We start from the raw sequence: 25,783 nt of genomic DNA, 5'->3' as shown, positions 1-25,783 counted from the left end.
GCAAAAAGACTGAGTCGGTCGCGGTCTAAGAGTGCAACGAGGCCGAGTTCGGTAGGGAAGCCGGATTATAGATATGCTTATTATTAGAGTTAATGCGCTATGGTTGGATGACTGGGAGCAGACTATTATGTCAAGGTCTACGTATGAAGAATGTATGGATAAGTGGTTCATATATGGCCATTATTGCGGGAAGATAACATGTCGATCTCAATTTACCTCCTTATGCGGACGCAACAGAGTCCAGAGCACCTCGCCTTTCTGCTCTAGAACTTAGCACAGCTTGTAGCAGTGGCTACAATGCTCCTATCCCTCGCAGGCATATAGGAGGCGCATAACTACCTCTAGTCTGTCAGCCCCAGCGAATTTGTAAAGCTAAGTTACTTAACAGTACAGAATTCTATGCCAAAATCTGCAGCTACTAAAAACGACCTGAGTAGATACCCCATGGGAGGTTACCAGGAGCAGAAGCTTCCTCGCCGGATGTTAATTGATACTATTACTACTGTGCAATATAATCCATCCGGATAGCCCGAAAATTACGGTTCTATCGATGTTCCAGACTGTTACTACTTTTCTCACTACTTCTCTTATCTAGTATTCGCGTATCTTACATTCTTTGTATGCTAATATACACCGCTCATAAGTGAAAGATAGGTAGAATTGCTTAGCTGCCTAGATTGGTCTAGTAGAGATATTATTCCCTAGAGGAACCAATGAGGGTCAAAGGCTGCCTATATCATTACTACCTACCTAAGGTAGGCACCTAGGTGCCTTCTCCCTGATTCTGCTTCAAGTTAGACAGACAGCCTGGGCTAATTTTGAATCTTCCCTCTTTGTGTCGGCGCACAAAGAAGTGCTATCATCCGTTTGCAGCAGGTTCTTTGCTATCCTGGTTATAGGATAGAGCTTACTAGATCACTCGGATCTGGATTCTTTGTATGATATAGGAGACATATATGGGACCAAGTTCCCCGCCAGATCTAGAAGCAAGCAAGCTACTAGCTAGGAGCTTCAAATCACATCGTTGCTTCCGTGCCCTTTACGATTTGACAGTTTGCTATCCAGTCGCTTGCCATCTCTGGCCACAATGCCTCCCAAGTTTGCAATACCAGTGCGCACCTCATCCCTCATCCCGTCTGACCAGATCCCTCCTTCGACAGATCCTCCTCTGGTCGTTCCAGAGAGACACTCTTCTCTCATGTCCCCTGGTCACCAGAACGCCATTCTTCATAGGACAACTATCAGTTATTCTCGACGAGTTTCTGCAGCCTCTACCATTTCGGCGACGAGCTCTATCTCTCAGTTTGTGGATCAGAAGGCCAAGGTACTCGAGGCCGACCTTGAACTTCTTAAAGCGTACCGTGACGGATTGTCGGATTTGAAAACGACTAAAAAGATCGACATTGGCGAATACGACAAGACTTTCAGGGAGGTCGAAAATAGGAAAAGACAGCTCGACAAAGAAAATCTCGTGCTTAAACGACAACGCAAGATTCTGGAAGAAGACATCGACGATGAGATCTCGGCTAATATTGGCGCCAGTCATGGAGAATTGGACAAGATCATGGAGATCGCCTACAGCTCTCTAGTAACAGACAAGGTAATGGCGGCGAGCAATCTGTCAACACAAGGCCCGAAGCACAACCAATCGAAGTACAGACAAGCCGTCATCAAATACCTGTCCGCTAAACCACACGAGGGCCTCGTATGGTGTCACATCCTCGGACGCCATATTCCAAGCCGCCTTACCATAGCTGCCCATATTGTCCCCAAGTCTCTAGAGTCTGAACAGCTGTCCTATCTCTTCGGAGCAAGCGACCTGCGGGTGTCTATGGATAGGCGTAACGGTGAGCATGCTTTTTTATCCTGCATTATACGCTAGTGCTGATTCACGTTTCTATAAGGCCTAACCCTGGCTGCACAACTCGAGAAATCCCTCGATGCCGGTCAGTTGGTAATTGTACCAATGCGTCCTCAGCCACAGGATGGAGCAACTCGGTGGAAGTGCATCGTTATTGACCAAGAAATCATGGAGAAGCCAATCATAACCCTCGGCTTGGGGGATACAGTCTTATTTAAGGTATACTGAGGAATATAGCTTCCTTTCTTTTTGCTACTGCTGATAATACAAAAGGATGTGCATAACAAGCCCCTAGAATTCCTATCGAATAACCGCCCTGCCAAAAGATACCTCTATTTTCGCTTCATAGTCACGTACCTCTACCACAAGCGCCGCGCGTCGAACCTGGAGTGGGTGGCACAAGTTGAGGCCAAAGGCACTTTATGGGCCACACCAGGTCCATATCTTCGGAAATCCATGCTTATAGCATTGGCGCGTCGTGCATCTGACCATTATGCACCAGAGGCATTTTGGAACGGAGTATTTGAAGAGGTCAACGAGTCACCTTCACGGAGTGCCACGGAGGAAGAAACTCTTAGTTACGCGCTTTCGGTTCAGATCGACGCCAAAATGGATAGTGCCCATGAAGAGAATATGAAGGAGGGTTCTGACGAGGAGGAGGACATGGAGGAAGATGCGGAATACGATCCAGAAGAGTGATCTTTCACACACACTCTCTCTCTCTCGGTCTCTCTCTCTCGGTCTCTCTCTCTCGGTCTCTCTCTCTCGGTCTCTCTCTCTCGGTCTCTCTCTCTCGGTCTCTCCCTACTTCATTTACTTCTCTCTTCTTATTCTTTCTATTGTCATGGGGTACTGCTCAACACATCTTCATGTACAAGAGACGCACTTACGTTCAACACGTTCGTGACACGCTTCGGTTTAGCATACAGAATGGACACCTCTTGCTAGTTTTGTGACATTACTCCCCTACTACTCTCCCATCCTAGCATGCTGTAGCTAGTGCGCCCGTCTATCCTATTAGTCGTGCTTGTCCCATGTCACTATCAGTATATTTGAACAGTTTTCACACTTCATCGTGGGTACATTACCTAAAGTAGTAGTAGTATTCATCAACGTTCAGCGGCGCACAGGCTGGTGACCTCCTATGGGTATAGGAATTAGCTATAGAATTATATAAGTGCGACTTTAGAAAGCAATTCAAGGGCAATGCAGATCGAGCTCCAGGAGGGACTTGACCTCGTCCCAGCATTTATACTATCTGGAAAGCCTTGGCCCACCATTCCATGCGGGCGTCATTCCGCAGTCTTCGGTATATAGTCCGTATCCCACTATATCTTGCGCAGCACAGTAAGACGGTGGGAAAGACAGCTATGGTCTTGCTTCTATACAGGCATCCCGTAAATATAGTTATTGAAGCGGAAGTATTACTACGTGGTGAGAATCGTTAGATGAGAAGGGATTGCATTGATATTGTTTGCTGATCCTATTACTTCGAACTAAAGAACTCGAGTTTTGAAAATAAACAATAGTCAGGAATCAAGCACTAAGTCTCTCGGTAAAGACAGTTTAGTATTTTCTGAGCGGAAGTGATCCCATGGAATGACGCGCCCAAGAACAGTATCCGGAAAGCGGTAAAAGAGCCAGAGAAAATTTCTGAGTTTCACGTCAAATCTATTCCTCTTCCTCGCTCTCTTCATCACTCTCGGCATTCTCGAGCCATTCGAGGAAGGGCTCAGCAGCCTTGCGGACCTTCCTGCTGGTCGCACTGTCGACATACTTCTTGCTAGCCTTGGAACCCCAGGCCTTGAGCACGTCCTCAGAGACTAGGTCATGCTGGTAGTACTGGAGCAGGATAGCAGGAACCTGAGGGATAAGGTCAGGGTGATCCTTGCCGACGAAACGCTCGGTACCACCGAGGAAAGCCTTCTCGTGGCGCTCGGAGGTGATCATCTTCTTAAGCATGGAGGCGCGGTTGGGAATCTGCTTAACAATCTTCTCGTCGAAGATAGTCTGCGCCAACACTGTCAAGGTCTTGTGCTTGCTCTCGATGCCAAGTTCCTTCGCCTTCATGTAGATGTCGATGTCGCTGACGTCAGCAACACCACCTTCCTTGCCTTCGGCGGTGCTGATGATCCAGCTTCCAAGCTGGTCATAGGCGCTGGCACCATCGCCTTCTTCATCATCAGCATCCTCAATGACAAGCGCACGCTTGAGATCCGAAGGAAGCTCCTGGGCACGGGCTTTGACGGCCTCTTCCGAGACATCAACGGCCCAGTTGTCATCGTCAATATCATCGTCCTTATCAAGATTCTCGGCCTCCGCATTGATACGACGAGTAAGCTCATCGTCGCTGTTTGCCTCGATGGCCAGGTCTTCCGCTTCTCCGTCTTCTGAGTTGTTGCTGTCGCCTGGGCTGCCATATTTATCTCCGTTTTCTGTCGCATCACTCTTATCCTTGTTCCGGTCACGGCGGCTCTTCTTGGAGGATTTGTCCTTCTTGCCCTTAGTAGGTTGGTTCCTGATGATGAAAGTGCTCAGCTTCAGACGAGGGTCAACCTCGGAGCGCTGACCACAGGCCTTGCAGTCAAGCAGGATCCGACCGTCTTTGATGACCACATCAGTTTCCGGATTCTTGCACTTCTTGCAAAGTACAAACTTGGAAATGAATCCGTCCAGGTAGTCCTGGAGCTTTGGGGCGTCATGGGCACCGTTGATGATCCAGCGATCGTCAGTAGGCTTGGCGTTCGCCTGAGCACCCAGCTCGAATCCGAAATACTTGATAACGTAAGATGGGGGCCGGCTGAGAGACTGGGCGACCGAGTTCAGGTTGACGACAACAGTCTTGATACCGTTGCCTTTACCTTCGATCTTGGACTGGAGCTTCTCCATCTTGTAACGGTAGAAGGGATCGGTGATATCCCGACGGATATTGACGGTGGCCATGATTGCGGTGGTCTGATCGCGTGGTCTGATCGTTTTCAGTGTACTGAGGAAGCTGGCGTTGTGGCGGAGCGGGCAAAAGGAATCTGAACCAAGACGGCGTTATTGGAACAAGACATGCGTCACAGATTGCCTCGTTCTTCTAGGTTAAAGAATCGTCGTGAATAGAGACTAGTGTCGGTTGACACTGCGGAAATGGGCAGCCCAGGAGGTTTCAACCACAGGATCTCGAATGTATACTACAAGGTTTCCGCACGAAGCGAAAAGTTTGCAGCTTAGGCGGCAGATGGTGTTCGAAATCGTTCACGCAGGACGAATACATAGACAGGTTGCTCAACGTCGATCTGTGGCTTTCTCTGGCAAGGGAAGAGAAACCAACGGATGGTTCTTGATGTCCGTCACTCACGGACACGGTGGCGGCGTGGAAAGCTATGAAGGCCGGACTTGGCTGCAATGAACTGTGAGCGCGGCAGCTGAGGTGCCAGTGATAAATTCAGAAGCGCCAAGTGTTGAGATGATAGTGAAGTCGACGGTGAAGAACGTCGATGGCAAAAGACACGTTGTGTGGAAGAAGAAGAAATTTGCCGGTAGGGAAAGGAAGACGCCGGAGTTTATAGCGAGAGCCTGCCTCCGCCTGCCTCGAGACGCGATCCTGGTTGGCCCTCGGCGGCTGGCTGACTCAGCCCGGGCACGTGCCTCCGGTGGTGGCTTCGGGAATGGTGGCTTCGCTTGCCTATCCTATTTGGGCGAATTGTGGCACGTGCTCCCCGGAGCTCTCGCGGGGATGAAGAGGAAACTCTTGGCAGATGGCGATGCGGACGAAGAGTCCAGGAGAGTTGGCAGGGTTTTTGTTGTATATATTATATTATCTTGAGAGTTTTGCGTAATATATATACTTACAATCATTTTCCTTGTCTTTGCTGGTAAGATTCAATCCCCTTCCTTCCTTCGACCTCTTCCAACCATGTCTTGCCCCGCCATCGCACTCTCTTTCTGTGGAATATATCTCACCGATAACGGACCCTTTCTGATCCAGACGCTATCGTTATGCTTCGTTAGGTGCAGCTGTGCGATGCTCTGTTCTCACTGATGTACTTCGTCCTACTTCTCTTTGTCCCCTAACCATCAGCCCTTGTATAAAGCTTTTCCTCTCCGCATAGATCCCGGCAATTTCTACATAAGAACCTCTGGAGAGCCCTTCCCCTATCTCAATCTTTACAGTCCATTTCAGTAGTTGGCTCGGGCTATTAACTATTATTTCTTGATTCATATAGATATCCTGAGCTGTACTCCAGAACCGTACTGTCTTGTGTCCCGTCTCCTCTACTTCTGAGGAACTCCGTTCACGATGGCAGTCAACCTGTCTCTCTATCTAGTCACAGACTCAACGCCCGCTATCCTCAAGGGACGAGATCTCTGCAATGTCGTGGAGGAGTCTCTTAAAGGAGGTGAGTTCAACCCGTTGGAAGCCATGATCCGGTTGGATGCCGCTAACTGCAATCAGGAGTCACGGTTGTCCAGTACAGAGAGAAGCATAGCGACACAGGGGTGATGATTGAGACTGCGAAGAAACTCCACCAGATCACGAAGGCTTACAATGTGCCATTGATCATCAATGACCGGGTCGATGTTGCTGTGGCGGTCGGAGCAGAGGGTGTCCATCTAGGACAGGACGATATGAGTAGGACGCCAACCTACTAAGTCATGACCACTGACTGACGGACTGGCAAACGGTAGATGTTGATGATGCAAAGAAGCTGCTTCCAGAGGACGCCATTATTGGAGTCACTGTCGCATCAGTCGCAGAAGCGAAGCGAGCGGTCGAGCAGGGGGCTGATTACCTGGGTATTGGAACCATGTTTGCAACACCTACGTAAGTAATACGGCTTAGAATCCATGCCACAACGACTCCAAAATCTAATCTTATCGAACAGGAAGAAGGATACAAAATCCATAATCGGAACTGCAGGCACTAAAGAAATCCTCAATGCTCTCGCCGACATGGGCCGCCCGGTTGGAACTGTTTCTATCGGTGGAATCAATGAATCCAATGTACAACGCGTGATCTATCAATCGCAAGGTACCAAGAAGGGCCTAGACGGCGTGGCGGTGGTGAGTGCCATCATCGCCGCAGAAGACCCCCGAGCAGCAGCTTCGCAGTTGTCCAAGCGCATCAGCTCTCTTCCCCCATTCGCAAGCATTCCACCAACTCCACGCGAGAACGAGGCGGCATTATTGTTGAATGATGTGCCATCCATCGTCGCTAAAGTGGCTACTAGCCGTCCCCTTGTTCACAACATGATCAACTTCGTCGTCGCAAACTTTGCTGCCAATGTCGCTCTCTCCATGTAAGTTGGACAGTTGCCTATTGTCGTTATAGGATCAAAGTTGACAACACAACACCAGTGGTGCTTCGCCAATCATGTCCCCTTATGGAGACGAAGCCAACGATCTCTCTACTTTCGGGGGGGCTCTTCTTATCAACATGGGAACTCTTAACAGCGAGAGCGTATCGAACTACCTCAAAGCCATGCTAGCGTACAATAAGGGCGGAAACCCCGTTATTTACGATCCCGTCGGAGCAGGGGCTACTAAGATTCGAAAGGCTGCCGTCAAGCAGCTCATGGCTGGAGGCTATTTTGACCTGATCAAGGGCAACGAAGGGGAAATCAGGGAGGTCTTTGGCAACAGTGCGGGTATGCAGCGAGGAGTCGACAGCGGACCAAGCACCCTCAACAACCGCGAAAAGGCTACTCTTGCCAGAGACCTTGCCCGCCGTGAACGTGAGCCGTCTAAATCCTCAAAAACTTTCTATCCTCGACTGACACTCTCTTTAATATAGGTAACTGCGTCCTTTTGACCGGTGATATCGACTATCTCAGTGATGGAAACCGGGTCTTTGCCATTGGCAATGGCCACGAATTCTTGGGACAAATCACTGGCGTATGTCTCAAAACCTTTCTTACAGTTTATATCACAGTGGAGCAACCCAATATATGGACCATCCTCGCTGACGACGAACTTATTTACAGACTGGCTGTTCCCTGGGGACCGTCACCGGCGCCTTCCTGTCCGTCCACCGTACCGACAAACTCCACGCTGTTCTCTCTGGACTATTGATGTTTGAGATTGCAGCTGAAAACGCAGCTGCGAAGGAATACGTGCGCGGCCCCGGTAGTTTCACGCCTGCTTTCTTGGATGAGCTCTACGCTATCCGCCAGGCCGCCGTTCGAGGCGACAACAGCTGGTTTACGGGCCGTGCCAAGGTTCAGGAGATCCATCTATAGTTAGTATTCACATGGAACAACAACTGTGAATGCATCATGACGATCCCTTGAGTGCCACTTCGTGTCTTTCCTCACGTGGAAGCCGCCCTCTCCTAGTTTCTCACGAGATATGAAAATCTACCGAGCCCCTTTTCCTTTTGGATTTACGTCACCATCTGTCCCCGGAGAAGGGATAAAAAAGAGATAGCATAGATAAGGTTCAATCGCAAGATAGCTCTAACGATTTGTATATTTCCTGTCTTCCTATTAACTTCATTGTGTACTCGTTCAGATCTTACAGAAAACCTCCAAAGCCCCCTTCGTCTGCTCCTTCGTATCCTTCACCAGTCCACTAACAGCCTTGAACTCTCCCCTCTTTGCATCTCCTAGAATCTCAAAGAGAAGACTCTCACTGGTCGTAACGATCGCGCCTGCATCTCGCAACCGCGCCAATGCAATCCCCCTCTCTCCCTCATTGCAACTACTCACTCCATCGGCAACAACATATACTCTGTGTCCAAGAGCCAGCAGATCCAAGGTCGTCTGGGTGACGCAGATGTGCGTCTCGATGCCCACAATGATAACGTCAAGCGGCGTATTGTTTCCAGAAGCAGCCGCAGAGCTACCGTTGCTGGTAGTAGGGGATGTCTCCGGGAGCAGAGCGCGAATCTTAGGCGTGATCATCGAGAATAAAGTCTTGTCCACGTCGGCGCGCAGGTTTGGGCCGGTGAGGTATGGCTGTAGTTCGGAGACAGTTTCCCCTAGACGAGCGCGGTTTTGCGTCGTTACGAAGACAGGAATTTGAAGCGGGGCGGAGGCTTTAAGGAGTTTCTCAGATGTAGCGATCCTAAAGAGCGTTTTTTTCATGTCAGGTTGAGAAAAGAAAAGGAGGGGGGGTTGAAAGAAACTCACAACTTGGGGTATTCATAAATAGCAGTTCTGAACTTCTCTTGAACATCGCAGATGCTGTTTCATAGCCAGCTTGTCAGTTGAGATATAACAGTGTTTACTCCATCATAGAACCCTCCCCAAAAGCAATCGAAGAAAAGTGATGAAGTCGTGGGACTCGATCGTAGACATACAAGAGAGCCGGATTCCCTAAATATTCATCAAACGATGTTAGCATGTGGCCCCAATATATCCAGAAGTACACACGATGCGAAATACAGAACATAGTTCTATCTATCAAGAAGAAAACATACTGATCCGCATAGCCTTTGTAACTGCCACCATCGTGTCTAGTGACCGCCTCTCCTGTATTTCGGTTAATGTTGTTTGTCTAAGGACTTGCAATCCAATTCCTGCTTCCAATTCCTGCTTAGGGTCCAGAACCGATGTGTGCGAGCAACTCGCCGCAATTGATCAAGAAACAATGGCGATGATATGATGGGCGGAATATGATGAGCGGGGAAATGGAGCGCTTCGGATTGCGCTGCGGAGGAAGAGGAACTCGGCGGGGAGAAAAGACGCCGTGCGGGGAAAGCGGAAAGAGACAATGCGTATATTCCAGCATGCAGACAGGGAAGCGTAAATTACCCTCAAATGCATCCTTATTCCTCTCATATTTTTAAATATCTTAGCTCTAGCGAGCGCCCTCATGGCCTGCGGATGGGTGTGCTGGACCTCAGCCGATGGATACTTCATTCGACGAGACATCTCATCTGCGGAGCCGGCCTGGTTGACTGGAGTATTTGATTATTCGATGCGTGCCATCATGAGAATCGAGTTTACAGCTCCTAGCAGCAGACATAATGAGAGATCCGTCGTACGCCGCTAAATATGAATCATTTTGGGTCCCTAGGACCAGGCGGATATCGCCTGCCTCCTTCCGCTTTAGGCCAGATAGCTTAGATAGCCCAGAGCTTTAGAGCTCGATCTCAGAGAAATGAGCAGGCTGGAAGTGCCAGAGGATCCCTTTCAGTTGAGAGCATTTTATCTGTATTACTGAAAGAGGGTGGTTTACATTCCAGTTATTTTGTTGGAATCTCAAAAGTCAAGATATGTCGAATATCGTGAAATATTTACTGTTTTGGGAGTATCTAGGTAAATTAGCATGCTGAATCCTTAAGCTTAATCTCTCCTCTAATCTGTGCTATTGAATACTGTTGTTCCTGGTCCACTATAACGAGGGTTGGTGACAGAGTAATAGACATGCCCTGCCATACATTTCGCGATTCCTTTCGCCAACTTTTCCTGACAAGAGTTCAGCAAGCTATGATCCAGGAGTCTCTTAAATTCTTTGTAAAACTGGATTTCCAGGTCGAATATAATTTCTCGGGCTATTTTCTTCGCGGTGAAGGTCGAAACCCCATTCGTCTTCCGGATCACATCAATGGCATTCAGTATCAGCCAGCCAGATTTTGACTTTTCGTATTCTTTGTGAAAGGAGTATAGATCATTGACAAGAGAAATGTGGTCTTCCCAGAGCCGGATCAGGTTTTTCAATATAGCTTTGTCCTCTTCACAAAACCGGACGTCACAAGCAAAGGCCACTTGTCCTAGGAGGAGACTGATAATTCAATGTGGTTAGCGTTCACATTACTCAATGGGTATATCATTGTATAAAGAGTTAATCAGATGAACTGACTCATTCCCAATGTCAATATCGCGGTAATCTAGATAGCTCCGCAGGCTCTCAAAAGTGCTCGGCGGGATAGTCTTATATCCTCGAGTGAAGACCACCCATCGGTAAGCGCCTTTCAAGAGCTCCTTGCCGCTGATTGGGTCTTCTTCCAGAACACGCTTTGTGAAACTGTGAAGGAAATTCCCCCCCTGAAGTGTTGCTTCCGGAATCTGCAGCTCCCCATCGGTGCTTTCTCTCCAGAGATGCATAATTTCATCTGCGACTGTGTGGCCCTATGGATGCCTCATGATTAAATTGAGAGACTCTACTCCATTCATGGTGAAGACGTACTGCTTGCGAAGGATCTAGTTCAACCACATCTGCTAAGAAGTTAGTTATTAGAGTTATAGAAATATGTAACAAAATACCTAAAAGTATTACATACCATTGTGGAGGAAAATGATTAACATAGACTGTGCAATGATTCCTGACCTGACCGCGCTTGCATCGGGCATCATGTGTGTTATTGATCTTACTGCTGTTTCTATAAGATCTTGCTCCTTTTTTGCACGTTCAATATTATCGGATCTCTGCTGCAACTCCTCTGGTAATTTTGACACACTATTTTTCATACTTGTGTGAATTTCATCCAGAAACTGCATGGTCACCTTCTTTGTGCTTCCCCAATGCTTTGATTGACGACAGCCGGGTAATTGGCTCACCCATTGGAAACCCCTCTCCAAGGGAAGAAATTTGATCGCATCCTCATCTTCTGGGTACTCGGGAGGGGATTCAGGGTCCCAGATGAAAGACAACAAAGGGAATGTGGGGTGTTCATCTTCCTTTTCGCGGGCTAAGGGGTCATGAGCATGGGTAACAGGCATGAGGGACTGTGTCGAATATAGACTATCGAAAACAGATAATCCGCTGCAGCTCTGCTGATAAGTCTTTCGGTCTCTAGTGGCCGTATCAATGGGACCAGAGTGCCGTTTTTGAAGCTGGGGCTTCGATAGATAGAACCCCATTGTATCGGTACATTGGGATGGGACGGAAGCAATGATGAAAATAGCGTAAGGCAAGGGCGAACGATACGATATTTAAGACCCTACGCGAAGGGTCAAGTGACCTGTATACTCGGTTTTGTGTGAGTTCCTTGGAAATGATCTAAATGGCTATTCCATATGCACATACCAGCGCGAATATGGAATGATTTTATATCAGACTTAGGGGCCAGACCTCTAAGGAGCCGTCATTTTATTATTTCAGTTGACCTTTTCCGACATCGACCATGAATTTAGTCCAAGGCTTTGGAAACTAAGTGAACATGAAGTTTATTCTACTTCTCAATTCAATTTTCTCCCGTGTCTGCTGCAATAACCCGTTACATATTCAGTGGGCCAATTTTTCATCTGGAAATCCTGATTCAATCCTTGTTGATTGCAATGACGCTAAACCCTACCCCTCCTCTAGATAAGTAAATACTGATTATGCAGCTTGCCGGGCAGCAATTAACTTACTCACCTAGGACCCCTCACAAAAGCCAACAATAGTGCTCCAGCGGCTGGCCAAGCCATCGCTGCGGATCAGGTCGGAAGAAATCCGGAAAGAGGGTTTCGTCGTTGTGCCTTTTGGGATGGTATACTGATTACGTATCAGTACTCGCGGGTCCGTTCTTCCAACGGTTCCAGCGCCAACAACCCCATGGGTGGTTTGAATGCTGCCGCAGGTCTGATGCCCGATGCAAGAAGTACCGCAGGTGCTGGGAGCTTGGCAGAGAGGCTGGAAAGGGAAAGGGTGGACAATCCAATACTTCATCTGGGTATTCAGAGGCCTGGATTCAGGCTCCGGTATACATTAATGAAATGATCGTACTGTATTGTGTGCCTAAACCTTCGAATTCATCATATCTTAACCTTACAGGAACCTGTAAGTGATCGCCTATAGTCTCCCCTATTGGGTTAAATCGACGTATAATAGATAACTAGTAGAGCGAATGGGGTATATCGATTAGGAAATCCCATAAAGCTGGCAGATTAGTAGAGGTAGTAAAATAATAGGTTAGACAGGTAGAAAATAGTTGTTTGTTTTGATTATTAGGGAGGGAAGATCACCTGATCAGACGAAAAAGGAAGGCAGTAAAGAGCACGTGAGATCCAGATGACGACGTCCAATCAGATGAAGGCGCGAGTGAGTAGCGTAAAATGAACTGTTATCTTCATTTTATATCGTTTCGCCAACGACAACTACTAACTGTGGTAGAGTGATGATATTCAGGGTTACCACAATTTCTTGCTATGATTAGTTATCTCATTTCCGAGGTTTCAAATGCTCCTGTAGTATTTGCCTAATAACAAACCGGCCATGACTTCAGGCTCCTTTTCTCATAGTGGATTGAAGCGAAGAGATTGATTTGCGTTTCTCAAAACAACCGTCAATTTCAACCCGGCCAAGCTCATACCCTTTCCAAAAATCCTCATATGCCAGATCCTGCTCCTGAAGTCCCTTCATACACGTATCCAAACTCACTTGTTCCTGCAGTGCAATACGGTGGACGATAGCTCTCGTCCTCCGCGAAAGCAACGGTGACAGGGCAAGCCAGTGGTGCAGATGAACGAATGCTTGGGTGAGACCCAGCAGGGACCAGAAACACTGCTGGGGTCGCATTGCCAAAGCGAGCATCGTCTCTGCAAATGCCGACGGCCACCGCTCTAGGACATCCGCGACATCCTTGGGTTTGGAAGGCATGTCCTCGACATGAGAGATAATCTCCATGCCAATCTCAGTCAAATCGACCCATCCTGCCCGGCGTATCTCATCCATTCCGGCGATCCCAGTGGTTTCATCAAAGCCATACTGGGCGCGAAGAAGACGAACCACCGAACAGCCGATCGAGTTGGTGGTCCTAACTGGAACCCGTAGACACGACTCGAGCAGACATGGGTGGACGAACCAAAGTGGGATCAATTTATGGAGGATTGGGACAAAGCTGAGATCGATGCTCCGGACTGGGGGAGGAAGGTGACTAGGAGAAATCCTCGCGTCTCGGAAAACGGTTTCGAGATTGACTGGGCCACTGGCGCTGACTTGGGATTCATCAGAGCTGCAAGACCATCCGATGAAATGCCAATATGTCATTGGACTATCGGGTGCCAAACTATCGATCCAGTTCTTGATCGTGGCCACTTCAGAATCGGTGAACGCACCAAACATGGGTCCACCCCAGACACATTGCTGGACTAGTCGGCTGCTTGCACTGTCACCTTTTCGCACCCACAGCCTATCGTTGCTGAGACAGTCCAGAAAATCCGTCTGCCATCGCTCCCGCTGGAAATGGTCCGGGTTGAGCCAGGTGCTCAGTGACCGGCCGCCCAATCTCACTCGGCAGTTGTCATGCAGTCGATGGCATGCAACGGATTTAGCTTGAAAGATCCTCATAAGATCTATGGCAAGGGGACCTTGGTTGGGGAAACTGCGCTGGTGGGACGGGAGATGCTTGGAGAGCACAAATCCCGCCTGGACGCGCTTCCAGGCCTGCTGGGCGGCATCTGCTCCCTCGACCGCCTGCACGGTCGACAGGTATTTCATGACAATGTGACTCGCCATAGCCATATGTCCCGAATCGGCGTTGTCGATTGAAATGTGCAAATTGAAATAGGAGGGATCGAGGTGAACCTCGCGCAGCTCCGTAGCGGCCACCATGGTTTCCAGGGTCAACATCTCGAAATGCATATTGAATCCCAGAGTCTCCGGCAGGAATTCACTTGGAAACAAGGCTATGAGAAGTTGCGCAATTGCACCTTTCCAAATGCAAGGATCATTGTCCATGGCTTGTATAAACTCCGCCGAGTCGGCAGCCGGGAGATCCACGCCAATTTGACGCATTAGCTTCTGATACACGTGGACATGGTTCTTCTCCAGATAGCCGTCCCCAAGCTCCTCCGAGAGCACCTGCCAGGCGTCCTTGGTAATGGAACGGTATGCAAATGGAATCCCCACGGTGTGGACTTGACCAAGCCACGCGCCGTCCACCAGCTTGACTGGGGCCTTTTTTACGAGCCACCGTTTTGCGGCATCCGCATCTGAAAACAACTCCCGGGCGTGGCCCTCTTTTCGCCGCTGAAGATACTGTTGCCATTGATGCGTGATGTGATCCAGCTCGCGGCGCATAAATGCGGCGATCGCGCTGGGGGAAAATCGCTCAATGGCGAGGATTGCACTATGCTGCGCATGGGCGCAAAGAATTGCTTCAGACAGGAACGCAAGTAGAAGATGTTTGGCGCGCGGCATCACTTCCGGATGCCGTTCCACATTCTGGAGTTTGAAATACATCTCCTTATACTCATCATATTGCTGAGATATAGTCAGGCGGTCTGCATTCGATCCCTGTCCTGAGGGACCTGAACGACCATCCTGGATATCGATTGGGGATGTGAAGGATTCACTGTTCTTTATGGTCCGCATATGCAGTTGGAAGCCTAGGCCGTGGATAAGGAGAAGCGCGCACGCTCCATAGAGAAGAGCTAGGGGGATACAGATCGCGATATCCATCTAGAAGCAAATTCTTGCTGCACCCCAGTGTGGAGGGAATCACAAAAGAAACTGCTCAGATTGCGCCAGAATGTTGCAATCAGTCCTGTTATATATGTGGGCCAATGGCAAAAGACATGGGGCCATCTATCTATCTGTACATGTTCCAAACCAGAGACCTGATTTATTGAGCTTGAAGTGCTTGCAAGGGCTAAGAGCAAGACCACCATTGCCTGTCATCCATTGGTTATCAACCTTTCTTGTAAAGCTATTACAGTAGTCCACTAACTTCCCTTATGTGCTTTATCTCCAAACGGGTCCATGGCTAAACTAGACCAGAGCTGAGATACAAATATCTCAGCCTTCTTAATATACTCACGATTTTGCTCCGCCCCCTCCTCTCCCCCAGCCAAAGTTCTATGCTATGCTAACTTTTGATAATAACCATATGACCCTCCAAAGCCAGGGGCTGATGCACGTCAGATGGAGTCGACAACATCTTTCATGACAGTTGCATTTAGTATTAAGCTTTCAAGCAAGGTATCCCTCACAGCTAACAACAGTAGGATTCGTATTCTGCATCTGTCAGCCCTAGTGGCTGATTTCCAGCAGGTGACAGTCAGGTAACAGGCCGGGGTCTCCGGTGCGTTCTCTACCACTTGTTGAAAACACTGTCTGTCAGGGACCTCAAGACTATTTAAATGGCTGAATCTGATATACCTTACCACTCGACTAAAACACCTATTCTCTAGGTGTCTTTCTTGGCCTCTCTGAGGCATGCATACGCAATCACACTATGCAAGGTAAGCTCTAGGCGCCGACATAATTCCCAGCTTGAAACTTTGCCACTACAATTGGAATAGCAGCTCTCTGGAACCCAGCAGGTTCAATGTACGTACTAAGTAGTCTTCAATCCTTCTCGTTATTGTTAAAGTAGGTACCTACTATAACTATAGAAATTCCCTATTCGGCTTAGGTACTCGCCATGACCTCGACTCTAAGCTACTTCTGCCTAGTCAGCTATGACTGTATATATATATATATGATACAAGATGAGCCGCAAAGTAATTAGTCTTGTCAAGAACTTACCCAAAATTATCGCTTTTATGCCTCCCACTCAAATAGGAGGTACGGAAAGATTAACAGCTTGGCAGTGAAGCTGAAGACCATGTAAAAGGAAAATCTTGGAGCTGACGAAGATGCTTGATTGAGGAACTATCTAGGGGCTCAATCGAGCTGAACTGATCTATCTGGCCACTACTCTGCTGACTAAGCTGGCTGCTGGCGCGGGCGACCACTACTGGAGCCCCTAGGGGCACCGAAAGAAAACAAGGTCGTGAGATATGGTCGGATGTAAGCTATTTCGAGAAAGGGAAAAAAAAAAAAACAAAAAGAGAAACTCAGGAATAGGAAAGTAACATGTCTAAGAAACAACTTACAGGAGAAGAGCGGTGGAGAATAGTCCGAGATGACGCTTGTCACCTTAATCTCTCCGATTTTCTCTATTGTTGGCGCCCACCAAACCATTATTATTATTATTATTATTATCATCAACCTTTCCCAACAGGGGCTGCTTAAAATCACCATCTTCAGCATGATCGGGCATTGCTAGAAACGAGAAGTAAGTCGTTGGAGTAAGATCCGATCTTCCTAACCTCAATATCCGGTTAAACCACTTTGATAGATCAGCAAAGGCAACAAGAAAATATTTTGGCTGTAGTCTGAGGATGGAATATTTTGCTGTCTTATCTTTTCTGTGAACCAATTTGGTCTGGGCTAGGTTACAAATCAGCATGTCCATAGGAAGTAGTTACCTAGTTAACTAATTGCCACGCCCACAAGGATGAATCCACTGTATTTCCAAAATCAACTGAAATGGAATGTAAACTAGATAATGTTTTGAATATCATATGATGCCCTTGATACATCTATCATAGTTTTTTTTTTTTTTTTTTTTTTTTTTTTTATTCGGTTGTCTACCAGTATTATTAGGCGTTGTAGAGCTCTTTAATCATCTACGCACCATCTGCGCTGTTCGAGCCAGATACGTACATGGTTTATCAAGGGAGAAAGAAGAAGCAACCCGACAATTCTATCTAGATGGCATAGCTACTTATTTTCCGCAGTCGAACCCCAAATTTCCACAGCACCACGGGCACCAGCCCGCTAATTATCAGCGCCACAAACCCTAGTATGCTATCGCCCCAGCCATACCCCAGCCGTGCATACAGGCTGGGTGCAAATAAGGGAAACCCAAAAGCACAGAGCCCCCGGCATAAAAAGGACGCTGCGGAGGCACTCGCCGCATACAGTGGGTAGGCTTCGATACAGTAGGCCGTCGTACATTGAAAGACAATGGTACAGCCACACATGGTGAGGACAATCGCCAGATTTGGCACCACCCACTGGATGTGCTCTTGTGCCGTCCAGCCATACCAGAAGAGGCTCGTCGGGATGAGGATAGCACTCACAGACATCATCGGGATCCGGAACTCTGGTCGCCCGATATCATTGTTTTTCCCTTTCAGCCCACGGTAAATTCGATCCGCGAACAGGATGCAGGCGACAATCCCGATGAAATAACCGATCCCTGCGGCGATGTAGTGCAATGAAGCGATCGAGGCTGTTTCGTGGTATTGCTGTTCCCACAAGCTGGTAAAGGTGGAGAAGATGAGATACGTCAAGCCGTAAATATAGCCCGTGTAGAGCGAGAGGACCTGAATGATGGGCTGCGTGGTGAGGAAGTATACGGGTCGGATGATGGTCTTATAGTAGAGGTCTGCGATGGTCGGGTGCCGATCGTCATAGGGCGTTTTGCACACGAGATGGCCGTCGTGCTGGAATTGTCTTTTCTTGCGTGAGAGGATGACCGGTGGATAGGATTCGTGGTACACAAAGAGCCCAACGAGGACGAGCAATCCCGCCGCGATGGAGGGTGCGAAGAAAATGAATCGCCAGGACGTAGATTGGGCGGCCAATCCTCCCACGATGGCCCCCAGGGGAGCAGCCAGAATAAAAGCCATGTTCAAGACCCCCAAGGCGGTCCCTCGTTCATCATTGCGGAAGCAGTCGCTAATCATGGCGATGCCCACCTGCACCGAGTCTCTGAGCAGGAAAACATAGAATAATAGTGAGGAAGCGATCCAAGACTTACCACGGGGGCCGCTCCGCTCCCAATCCCCGCCAACACGCGGAAGGCGATGAGCTGGGCCTTGGTCGTTGCAAATCCGCATGCCAGATTGAACACCAGATATACTAGCAGGCCGCACTGTATCAGGACCACGCGCCCATATAGCTCCCCGAAGGGCGCCAGGAGCAAGGGCCCGAGTGCGAGGGTCAGCACATAGCTCGACATCACCAGCGGTCCTTCCACCTGGGGGTCCATGTGAAATTCTGCTGAGATAGTCTCCAGCAGGGGAGCTACAATCGTTGTGGACAGGTTCACCAGGAGGCTGATCAGAGTGTTGAGGATCAGGATGGACCATCGTTGGACATTCGGCCAATTGTGAGGGTGTTGGATGGACTCATCGAAGTCGATTATCACGACCGGTGTTGTTTCCACAACGCTGTCGAGAGGGTGTCCAGGTGTTGTCTTGTCATCTGGTTCCATTGGGATGATCCGATCAACAACTAACGGCTCGCCTTTGGACTCCATATACACTCTTCTCGTCACTGAATGAGGTGAAAGCGACATTGAGGTCGGTTGGCCGTCGATCTGTCGGGAGCAGATGAGATAAATCGTGCCACGCACCCTGGTCTCAATATGTATTCACCTCACTTCATGCAATCCTGACAAGACCAGGAGTACATTTCAGTTGTACTGTACCCGAACTGGTTTCCCCATACTGTTACTAGGGCGTCCCGAATGATGGGGAGGGATCCCCTAGAATTACAGAAAGATACTAGGACAGGAGTTGCTGATATGTTATTCCAATCAGAATTAGATGGGATGGGAACCCCAGAGAGCTAACGATCCTACGAGGTCCAGAATGTCTAGCACGACGACCCGAAGAAGCAGCCCACCTAATGAGGATAAGAACCCATGCTGCAATTAATACATGGGGGGCAGTGTGTTGGTCTGACAACTTGCATCCGCTGACCTTCCTGATGCAGGAGACGGTGCGCCACAATAAGTGAGAGAATGTCACAACAGTTGCAACTCGCCTTATTCATCAAGCTGTATCGCTTGGTAGACTCCTGGTGTTTCTTTGTAATAATAATAGGCCTTCGGTTCCAGCCGCGCCGATGAAATCAGAACCCTGGTCACCAGATAATTAGTATTAATGGGGTTGCACAATATACTTTTACCTCAAGCCTGACCAAGCTGAATATAGAACTGTCAATGAGTTATGGAAACTGAAGAGAGAGAGAGAGAAATCAAATAAGTCTAGTATTCACTCTAACAACACTTTGCCCCTGAATTCTTACATAAGAAATTGTTCATGGTAGATAACTATCGGATCAACTGAGTGCCTGATCCCACCCTATGATACCCCGCGCTTCTTCATCTGTTAAAGAAATGCCAAAGTAATCTTTGAGTGCCTGGCGTCGATCCTTTTCTGAGCTCAGCGTGTGCACGACGCGCGTCTTGCCGCCCAGGTTGACTTTGATGGCATTGTCCACCAACATGACTTTACCAGTAATAGTGATGTCCTGGTCTAGCGGTAAGTCAGAACGAGCTGAAAAAAGTACGTCTTCGGCCATCCGTAGAAATCGCACCACTAGCACGGTCCAGCGGTGTAAGCTCTTTGCACTGGTAAACCAATTCATCACCTCAAAATCATCCTGAAAAAATTCCATTTCGGCAAAGCTATAGAACGAGTTCCATTCCTGCTCAGGCCCGTTACGGTACTGGTAAATCCAGAGCTTCGGTTCCGGGAATCTCTGTCTGGGGATGTAGTCTTGGATGAGTCGAACTTCCTGCCGGCCGATATTTGGAATGGCTCGCCCTGGTTCGTCCAAGGGAAGTGGGCTGATAGGGCCATCTCCACCAAACCCAACATCAACGGAGAATCTCTTTCCGGAAGGCAGATGCACAATGTTGTTGATATGGGTACTATCATGCACATTAGCTGTCCGGGAATCTTTTGTCAGGTGGGTAGATAAGGAAGATCGTATAATAGAAGGACGTACAATCCTCCATATTCTCCCCCAGGCACCCCGTCAGTCCGGGGGCGGATTCGGACGGCGGTCATGTATACGTGGAATCCCAGGCCACGGAGCATGTGATGGAAAAAAATGCTGAGTTCCATACAGTAGCCGCCTCGTCCTTTGGCCCCATTGTGACCCATCAGTTTCTCATAGAGGACCTCGGGGCGAATATCAACGATATGGGTCGGTGAATAATGCACGGAGAGATTCTCATATGGAAATCGAGAAATCTGACATCTCATCACTGTCTGGAGCGATTCATAAGTCTTCGGGAAGCTCCCCGGGTCGTCAATATACGCTGTATATGAATTCGGGAGGCGGATATGTTTGAGCCAGGCAATGATTTGATCTGTCGAATAGGCCGATGCCTCGACCGCAGTATCTCGGGATGCATCCATTTCCACCGCTGACGATATGGATGGAAGAAAGCGGACGGGGGATAGGCCACAATAATACCTTAGTGGTCTTCTATAACAGTCTCAAGGTAGTTTATCGAAGTAGATAGGCCACTCTACGAGTACATTAAATTTAGAAGGAGGGAAGGGAAAGAGGGGTTTGTTTTGGGTAGGTACTTTGGGAGATCGGGGGCGGAACAATATGGGTCCGTGATAGTATGAATATATGTACAATATATTAAATTGGCAAACTTGAACAATAGATCATATTCAAATAGTATGGTAAGCAGGAGTATGGTATTAAGACTAATCGCTAGTCTCCTATACTGAGCGCTATTATGTCACATGCTAACTGGGGAACGTGATTATATATCTCACGCTCCTAGCTTTATGCTAGATTTTCTCCAGCTTAGGTAAGGTGTAAAGGGCCGAACGCAATTGATTCGATCAAGCGGACATATATGTATAGAAAGGAAGAACGGGGGAAGAGAAAAATAACAAAGGACACTGGCTAAATATCAGAGCCAGCTGGCAGGAACCACATACCAAGGGCCGCGTATGTATTATACAAAGAAACATAACTATATCTTGGTTTTATGTAATGTGCATTGTTCTCGCAGCATGATAGCTTGCGATTTGTCAAGCTAATCTTCTCAAAAAAGTTATTTGGATAACTAATACTTGGGAAAATGATGTTCTTGCCCAAGAAGCTTATCTGGAGCGAAGCTCGCTGAGCTTGGATTCTCTAGCAACTATCTCAGCCTATTTGTCTCTGTGAGTGGAGCTAGAAGGCGTGGGAGAAACCCGACAGGAGGTCTGCCTGTAGGCAGGATCCGACAGCTTATCTGGGAGATTCATTTGACCCTGTCAATTGGATCTCCTGCCCCCAGTAACAGCCAGCTCACCAGACCAATAAGGAGCATACTACAGAGTGGGAGAGCACGAATCAGCACCTTTTTCGCCACCCGTTTATCCCTTTTCCGACACCCTTGCCAGAAGATGTTCCGATCATTGTTTCGCGGAAAGGCACACATTGGTACTTCCTTTTCAAGGAAGTCACATAAGGGCTCCCAACCTTGCTCCACATTGTACTCAAGAAGATTTCCTGGCTTTACGTTGCGCCGAATATATTCATTGTGTTCGTAAAACGCCGTCTTCCCATAGTTCGGAAAGTCGCCCTTGTACAGGATCTGCTGGAGGCCCCGAAGGAGATTGGCATACACTCGCGAATTGGTATCGAACAGGGCCAGGAACTGTAAGATCGGGTCTCTAGAGCGCTGGTAGACAGTTGTAAGACAGGAGCTGTATTTGGTTCCCTGTAAGTCTTGACATATCGCGCCATGGTGCTTTAAAACTTGCGAGCGGTGCAGACATCACTCACATGTGCCAGCTGTCGACATCCCGAGTGGGAAGAATCACCTTGCTGGATGGATAGTGGGCAATCAGCTCAGCTGCGAAAGCTGCGAAGGGGATGTTCCGGACGCCCTGTGTATATTAGATCGCCCAATAAACCATCGTCATAAGAGCAAACCCATGGCTGAGAAGAATGATCAGGGATCCAGGGAATAGGGGACACGAGACCTACATCATATCCATGTAAGAGCTGGTCGAAATCATAGCTGAATTCCTCCTTTCCGGATAGTTTCTTTTGGACGGCTTGAAGCCAGAAGTCGGCGTGTTCTGGACCTCCGTGGGCGACATCATCAAGATCGTACAATCTTTGGTAGCCGAGCAGACCCAGCGCGGTTGCTAGAGCTATTGTCGACGCATGCTATCAGTAGGTCTGTCAAAGGCTTAAGGATGGAGACTCACACGTGCCGCCTGTACGACTCAGGCCAAGGACAAGTAGCGGAGGAGGGCGCGGTGAATCCTGAATTGTCCACATCATGGCGCAAACTACTAGGAGCTCAGGGTGCAAAAGCTGGATCAGGCTACAGATTCAGCTAACTTTTATAACCATTTAGGTACCAAGCAATAATGGGGATGAGTTGCCCTTGAAGCGCAGAAGATATTCAACTCCCCGCCTCGTAAGATCCAACTAGTCCATGCGAGGCAACAATTGAACAAAGCTGAGAAGGGCATGCACTTCCCCTCACAGCTCGCTGGGGTTATCTCTATGCGTGAAGTAACGGAGTAGTAACGGTTGTATTATGAAATGGCCCCGATCTAGCTACCTCTTCACAGGACGGTGTGATGCAAAGTAAGCGTGATAGGCTTTAGTGTTGTACGATAGATCTTCCAAGCATGTCGTTGCATGGTAGATTGGTGATTCCCCAGCCACCGCCTGTAGTAAACCTTGCCTAGACATCCCTACCCAGTCTAGCTAAGTCTTGTTACAGATAGCGTTATTGTTGCCAGCTAATGGGATTCAAACCCGTGATCTTCAATCCTCTTTCCCTCTAGATCTCAAGAGGCACCACGGAATGAAGCAGGAGGAAGAGGGCTAAAAGCCTGCCACCGTGACGCTTATACCGCTATGCCACCTGCCCCCAGATTCCGACACCTGACTATGTACAGGAAGCCGCGGATCAGGATGATTATTGTGGAAGACAACCTCACTCTCCTGTTAGATTGGAAGGACACTAAATAATTCCAACAGATCTCCCAACATAACATATTGCACGTAGATAGAGACCCCCCAAGCTTAATTAGTAGCTCATAAGATTAACTTGGAGGTGACCTCGTCTGCAATTCTTATGTAAGTTACATAATTTTAACTAGTTAAGTGTGCTCCAGCTTGCTCGCGTTAATTATCACTTAGGGCGATATTCTGTGGCACGTCTAGCGTGCAGACTGTACTCGAATGTGACATCTTTATGCATTCTGAGTTTTAAAACATCACGGTCAATGATCAATGGGAGGGTTCAACCAACAGTTCGGGGTACTGGTATATATAGAGACATGTCAGCGTGAAACTAATCCGGTTTTCGATCCCCAAACCACCAAATTACTTACCCAACGTCTTGTCACCTCGGGATAACTCTTAGCCAGCTTATGCAAGACCTTCATGCCCACGGTCTCGAATTCGTCATCCTCCTCCAGGCCCTCATTCAGACTCACCTCATGCCCAGGGTTATTGGCTACAATCTGGGTACGCATCGTGGACAGCACTTCACTGGTCTTCGGCGATTTCAGCGGGGTATCATATCCGATGCCTGTGGTGACCACAATACTGAGGCGACTCCCGCTGCCAGGGGCAGGAGGAATCACTCGGTGGAATGGGGCCCGGCAAAGACCATGTGTTGCCGCCTGGCAGCCTCGACCGACGACAAAGATGGGCTGGTCTGGGATCGGAGGACAGTCCACCCACTCGCCGTGGTTGTTGCGCGCTTGCAGGCAGTGCTGTGCCCCGATCTGAAAGATTAAGGTATTAAAGGACGTATCCTGATGGGCACCTAGCGACTGGGTTTCCTCGGCGGAGGCTGCTACCTCCGGATAGCGGATCAGTCGGATTCGGTACTGCTGGTGGTGAGCATCAAACAACGACTCCAGCTTGTCACTGTCCACCCCGATTGCCTCAGCAATCAACCGCCGGAGAGTCGTTACCAGTGCCGTTGACTCGGCCAAGAGTGTCTGCAAAACGGGAGTAAACCGGGGAAGCAACGAGGCGGACGGCCATTGACCAGACCCTAGAAGGCGCCGGTAGACAGGCCCGGAGATGGATTCAGGACCAGGCGATGCGAGCGTTAGATGCTCCCGCCAATCGACCTGATTGTTGGTTCGCTCTGCCCCTAGCTTCAGTTATCCAGGCCATCAGTGATAAATCCATGATCTTATCTAGTCCAATGCTGCTCTTACCATCGCGTATCCTAGAAAGCTAGGGCTATTGGCAATGTCCAGCTTCGTTTTCTCTGCAAAAGGGAGTGCAAAAAAGGCCTCGGATTGTGTTTTGGCCTCCGCAACTACCGTGGGACTCAATGGAGGGTTGGCCACATAAAACATGCCCACGTCTAGCAGTGCTTGACGAAGCTGCTGCACTAGCTGCGTCCTGGAGCTCGGGTTGTCTAACATCGCGAGATCGATGGTGGGCACGAACTTGAAGTCGGACATCTTCACATCAACCTCTGTGGCACTTTCTGGAATACTAATGACACTTGGAACACCCAAAGGGGGTGATCGAAACACGGTGGTTTCTTCTAGTAGGATAGATATATCATGTAATTAAGTACTGTACATATCACTATCGATACAGGAGCTTTCTTCAGACCTAGTTAGCCACCACGACAGTTTCATCCGCTTGAATCATGCATATGGAATACTACGGGCAATACTACTTCGGTGCACCTGCATTCGATAGGGTTTGATAAAGGACGCGTGGTTGAGAGCGACTAATTCTGCACGTCAGATTAACTTCTGCACGTTAGCCAAGATCCTAGAGTATGTGTAAGTGTCCAGGCCTAAGTAGTACATGTCCAATGGAGCGCCAACATTGGCCAGAGCTCAAATCAACTTGTGCGACTGGTGGATGGCCGCGGACGAGGCTTCGCCTTCGGAATAATAGACATCGACAAGGGATAGGGTTGGAGTTAGGAGGGGGATCAGCAAATGATCGTAAGCTTAGTGGTGCTGGAGCAGGACTGCTAGACATCAAGTCTATTGTTGACACTATTGGTCGAGTTTCTGAAGGTCCCAGTAACTACTTCATTACTCCGGGGAATTCTCACTGGATCATACTTAGATATCGTCAGTTTTATCAACCTCATCCTCAGAAATTCTATCGCTAGCTTATTTATCATTGGTGTTTATTTGCCTTGAAAATTTACAAAATTGGAATAGTTTACTCCGCGTTGCAGAATCACCGAGCATAACTTACTTCCTCGTCGGAGATCTCTCGTCGATTCTTCTTCTTCAGCTTTGAATTTTCATTGTACGCTAGATCCCTGAGAGCACATGAATCCGTCAAATTCATTCGATTATTATTCCGGACGTTACACAAGACTGACAACAACCATGAACAGTGCTGACTGTGCCGTGAGTCAGTGACCAACACAGGTGAGTCCGAGATCCATACACCAATTGTCTTTAGTTAACTGTTAAAGATCCAGGTAGAGTCTAGACTAAGTAGGAGTTCTCCTTTTTG

The 25,783-nt window shown here is 48.4% G+C and overlaps 10 protein-coding genes across 10 annotated transcripts; 2 read left to right on the top strand and 8 right to left on the bottom strand.

Moving 5' to 3' along the window:
* Positions 1-812: 812 nt before the first annotated feature.
* Positions 813-2,598, top strand: C8Q69DRAFT_460581 (hypothetical protein). Its single transcript, XM_028630175.1, has 3 exons — positions 813-1,847; positions 1,905-2,080; positions 2,135-2,598. The coding sequence occupies exons 1-3, from the start codon at positions 1,088-1,090 to the stop codon at positions 2,558-2,560; spliced, it is 1,362 nt and encodes a 453-aa protein (XP_028486274.1). The 5' UTR covers positions 813-1,087; the 3' UTR covers positions 2,561-2,598.
* Positions 2,599-3,303: 705 nt separating this feature from the next.
* On the bottom strand, positions 3,304-5,059 carry C8Q69DRAFT_200076 (eukaryotic translation initiation factor 5). Its single transcript, XM_028626066.1, has one exon. The coding sequence runs from the start codon at positions 4,802-4,804 to the stop codon at positions 3,533-3,535; it is 1,272 nt and encodes a 423-aa protein (XP_028486273.1). The 5' UTR covers positions 4,805-5,059; the 3' UTR covers positions 3,304-3,532.
* A 1,090-nt stretch (positions 5,060-6,149) lies between these two features.
* C8Q69DRAFT_443046 (putative thiamine biosynthetic bifunctional enzyme) lies at positions 6,150-8,088 on the top strand (the record flags this gene model as incomplete). The annotated part of the gene is made up of 7 exons (XM_028628887.1): positions 6,150-6,249; positions 6,306-6,482; positions 6,539-6,674; positions 6,736-7,149; positions 7,208-7,584; positions 7,644-7,744; positions 7,834-8,088. 7 exons carry the CDS (start codon positions 6,150-6,152, stop codon positions 8,086-8,088), a joined length of 1,560 nt encoding a protein of 519 aa, XP_028486272.1.
* Positions 8,089-8,218: 130 nt separating this feature from the next.
* Positions 8,219-9,591, bottom strand: C8Q69DRAFT_199782 (putative isochorismatase family hydrolase). The gene is made up of 4 exons (XM_028626065.1): positions 9,270-9,591; positions 9,150-9,165; positions 8,980-9,033; positions 8,219-8,914 (listed from the first exon to the last, which is right to left on the bottom strand). The coding sequence occupies exons 1-4, from the start codon at positions 9,298-9,300 to the stop codon at positions 8,356-8,358; spliced, it is 660 nt and encodes a 219-aa protein (XP_028486271.1). The 5' UTR covers positions 9,301-9,591; the 3' UTR covers positions 8,219-8,355.
* Positions 9,592-10,121: 530 nt separating this feature from the next.
* Positions 10,122-12,088, bottom strand: C8Q69DRAFT_460565 (isoprenoid synthase domain-containing protein). Its single transcript, XM_028630174.1, has 5 exons — positions 11,867-12,088; positions 11,076-11,756; positions 10,982-11,010; positions 10,655-10,923; positions 10,122-10,576 (listed from the first exon to the last, which is right to left on the bottom strand). Exons 2-5 carry the CDS (start codon positions 11,653-11,655, stop codon positions 10,150-10,152), a joined length of 1,305 nt encoding a protein of 434 aa, XP_028486270.1. The 5' UTR covers positions 11,656-11,756; positions 11,867-12,088; the 3' UTR covers positions 10,122-10,149.
* Positions 12,089-12,773: 685 nt separating this feature from the next.
* On the bottom strand, positions 12,774-15,397 carry C8Q69DRAFT_460554 (hypothetical protein). The gene has a single exon (XM_028630173.1). The coding sequence runs from the start codon at positions 15,176-15,178 to the stop codon at positions 12,998-13,000; it is 2,181 nt and encodes a 726-aa protein (XP_028486269.1). The 5' UTR covers positions 15,179-15,397; the 3' UTR covers positions 12,774-12,997.
* Positions 15,398-17,253: 1,856 nt separating this feature from the next.
* Positions 17,254-18,767, bottom strand: C8Q69DRAFT_399566 (major facilitator superfamily domain-containing protein; the record flags this gene model as incomplete). The annotated part of the gene is made up of 2 exons (XM_028627859.1): positions 17,254-18,249; positions 18,312-18,767. The coding sequence occupies 2 exons, from the start codon at positions 18,765-18,767 to the stop codon at positions 17,254-17,256; spliced, it is 1,452 nt and encodes a 483-aa protein (XP_028486268.1).
* Positions 18,768-19,542: 775 nt separating this feature from the next.
* C8Q69DRAFT_460548 (arylamine N-acetyltransferase 2) lies at positions 19,543-20,827 on the bottom strand. The gene is made up of 2 exons (XM_028630172.1): positions 20,291-20,827; positions 19,543-20,213 (listed from the first exon to the last, which is right to left on the bottom strand). The coding sequence occupies exons 1-2, from the start codon at positions 20,704-20,706 to the stop codon at positions 19,619-19,621; spliced, it is 1,011 nt and encodes a 336-aa protein (XP_028486267.1). The 5' UTR covers positions 20,707-20,827; the 3' UTR covers positions 19,543-19,618.
* A 730-nt stretch (positions 20,828-21,557) lies between these two features.
* C8Q69DRAFT_505510 (hypothetical protein) lies at positions 21,558-22,588 on the bottom strand (the record flags this gene model as incomplete). The annotated part of the gene is made up of 4 exons (XM_028632716.1): positions 21,558-22,005; positions 22,085-22,188; positions 22,289-22,458; positions 22,516-22,588. The coding sequence occupies 4 exons, from the start codon at positions 22,586-22,588 to the stop codon at positions 21,558-21,560; spliced, it is 795 nt and encodes a 264-aa protein (XP_028486266.1).
* A 966-nt stretch (positions 22,589-23,554) lies between these two features.
* Positions 23,555-24,753, bottom strand: C8Q69DRAFT_443039 (hypothetical protein; the record flags this gene model as incomplete). Its single annotated transcript, XM_028628886.1, has 3 exons — positions 23,555-23,587; positions 23,659-24,438; positions 24,502-24,753. The coding sequence occupies 3 exons, from the start codon at positions 24,751-24,753 to the stop codon at positions 23,555-23,557; spliced, it is 1,065 nt and encodes a 354-aa protein (XP_028486265.1).
* Positions 24,754-25,783: the final 1,030 nt, after the last annotated feature.

The sequence above is a fragment of the Paecilomyces variotii genome (genome assembly GCF_004022145.1).
Source record: "Paecilomyces variotii strain CBS 101075 chromosome Unknown C8Q69scaffold_3, whole genome shotgun sequence".
NCBI lineage: Eukaryota > Fungi > Ascomycota > Eurotiomycetes > Eurotiales > Thermoascaceae > Paecilomyces > Paecilomyces variotii.
Note: the sequence above shows the minus strand (reverse complement) of the source record. Positions and strands in the feature narration are given on the sequence as shown.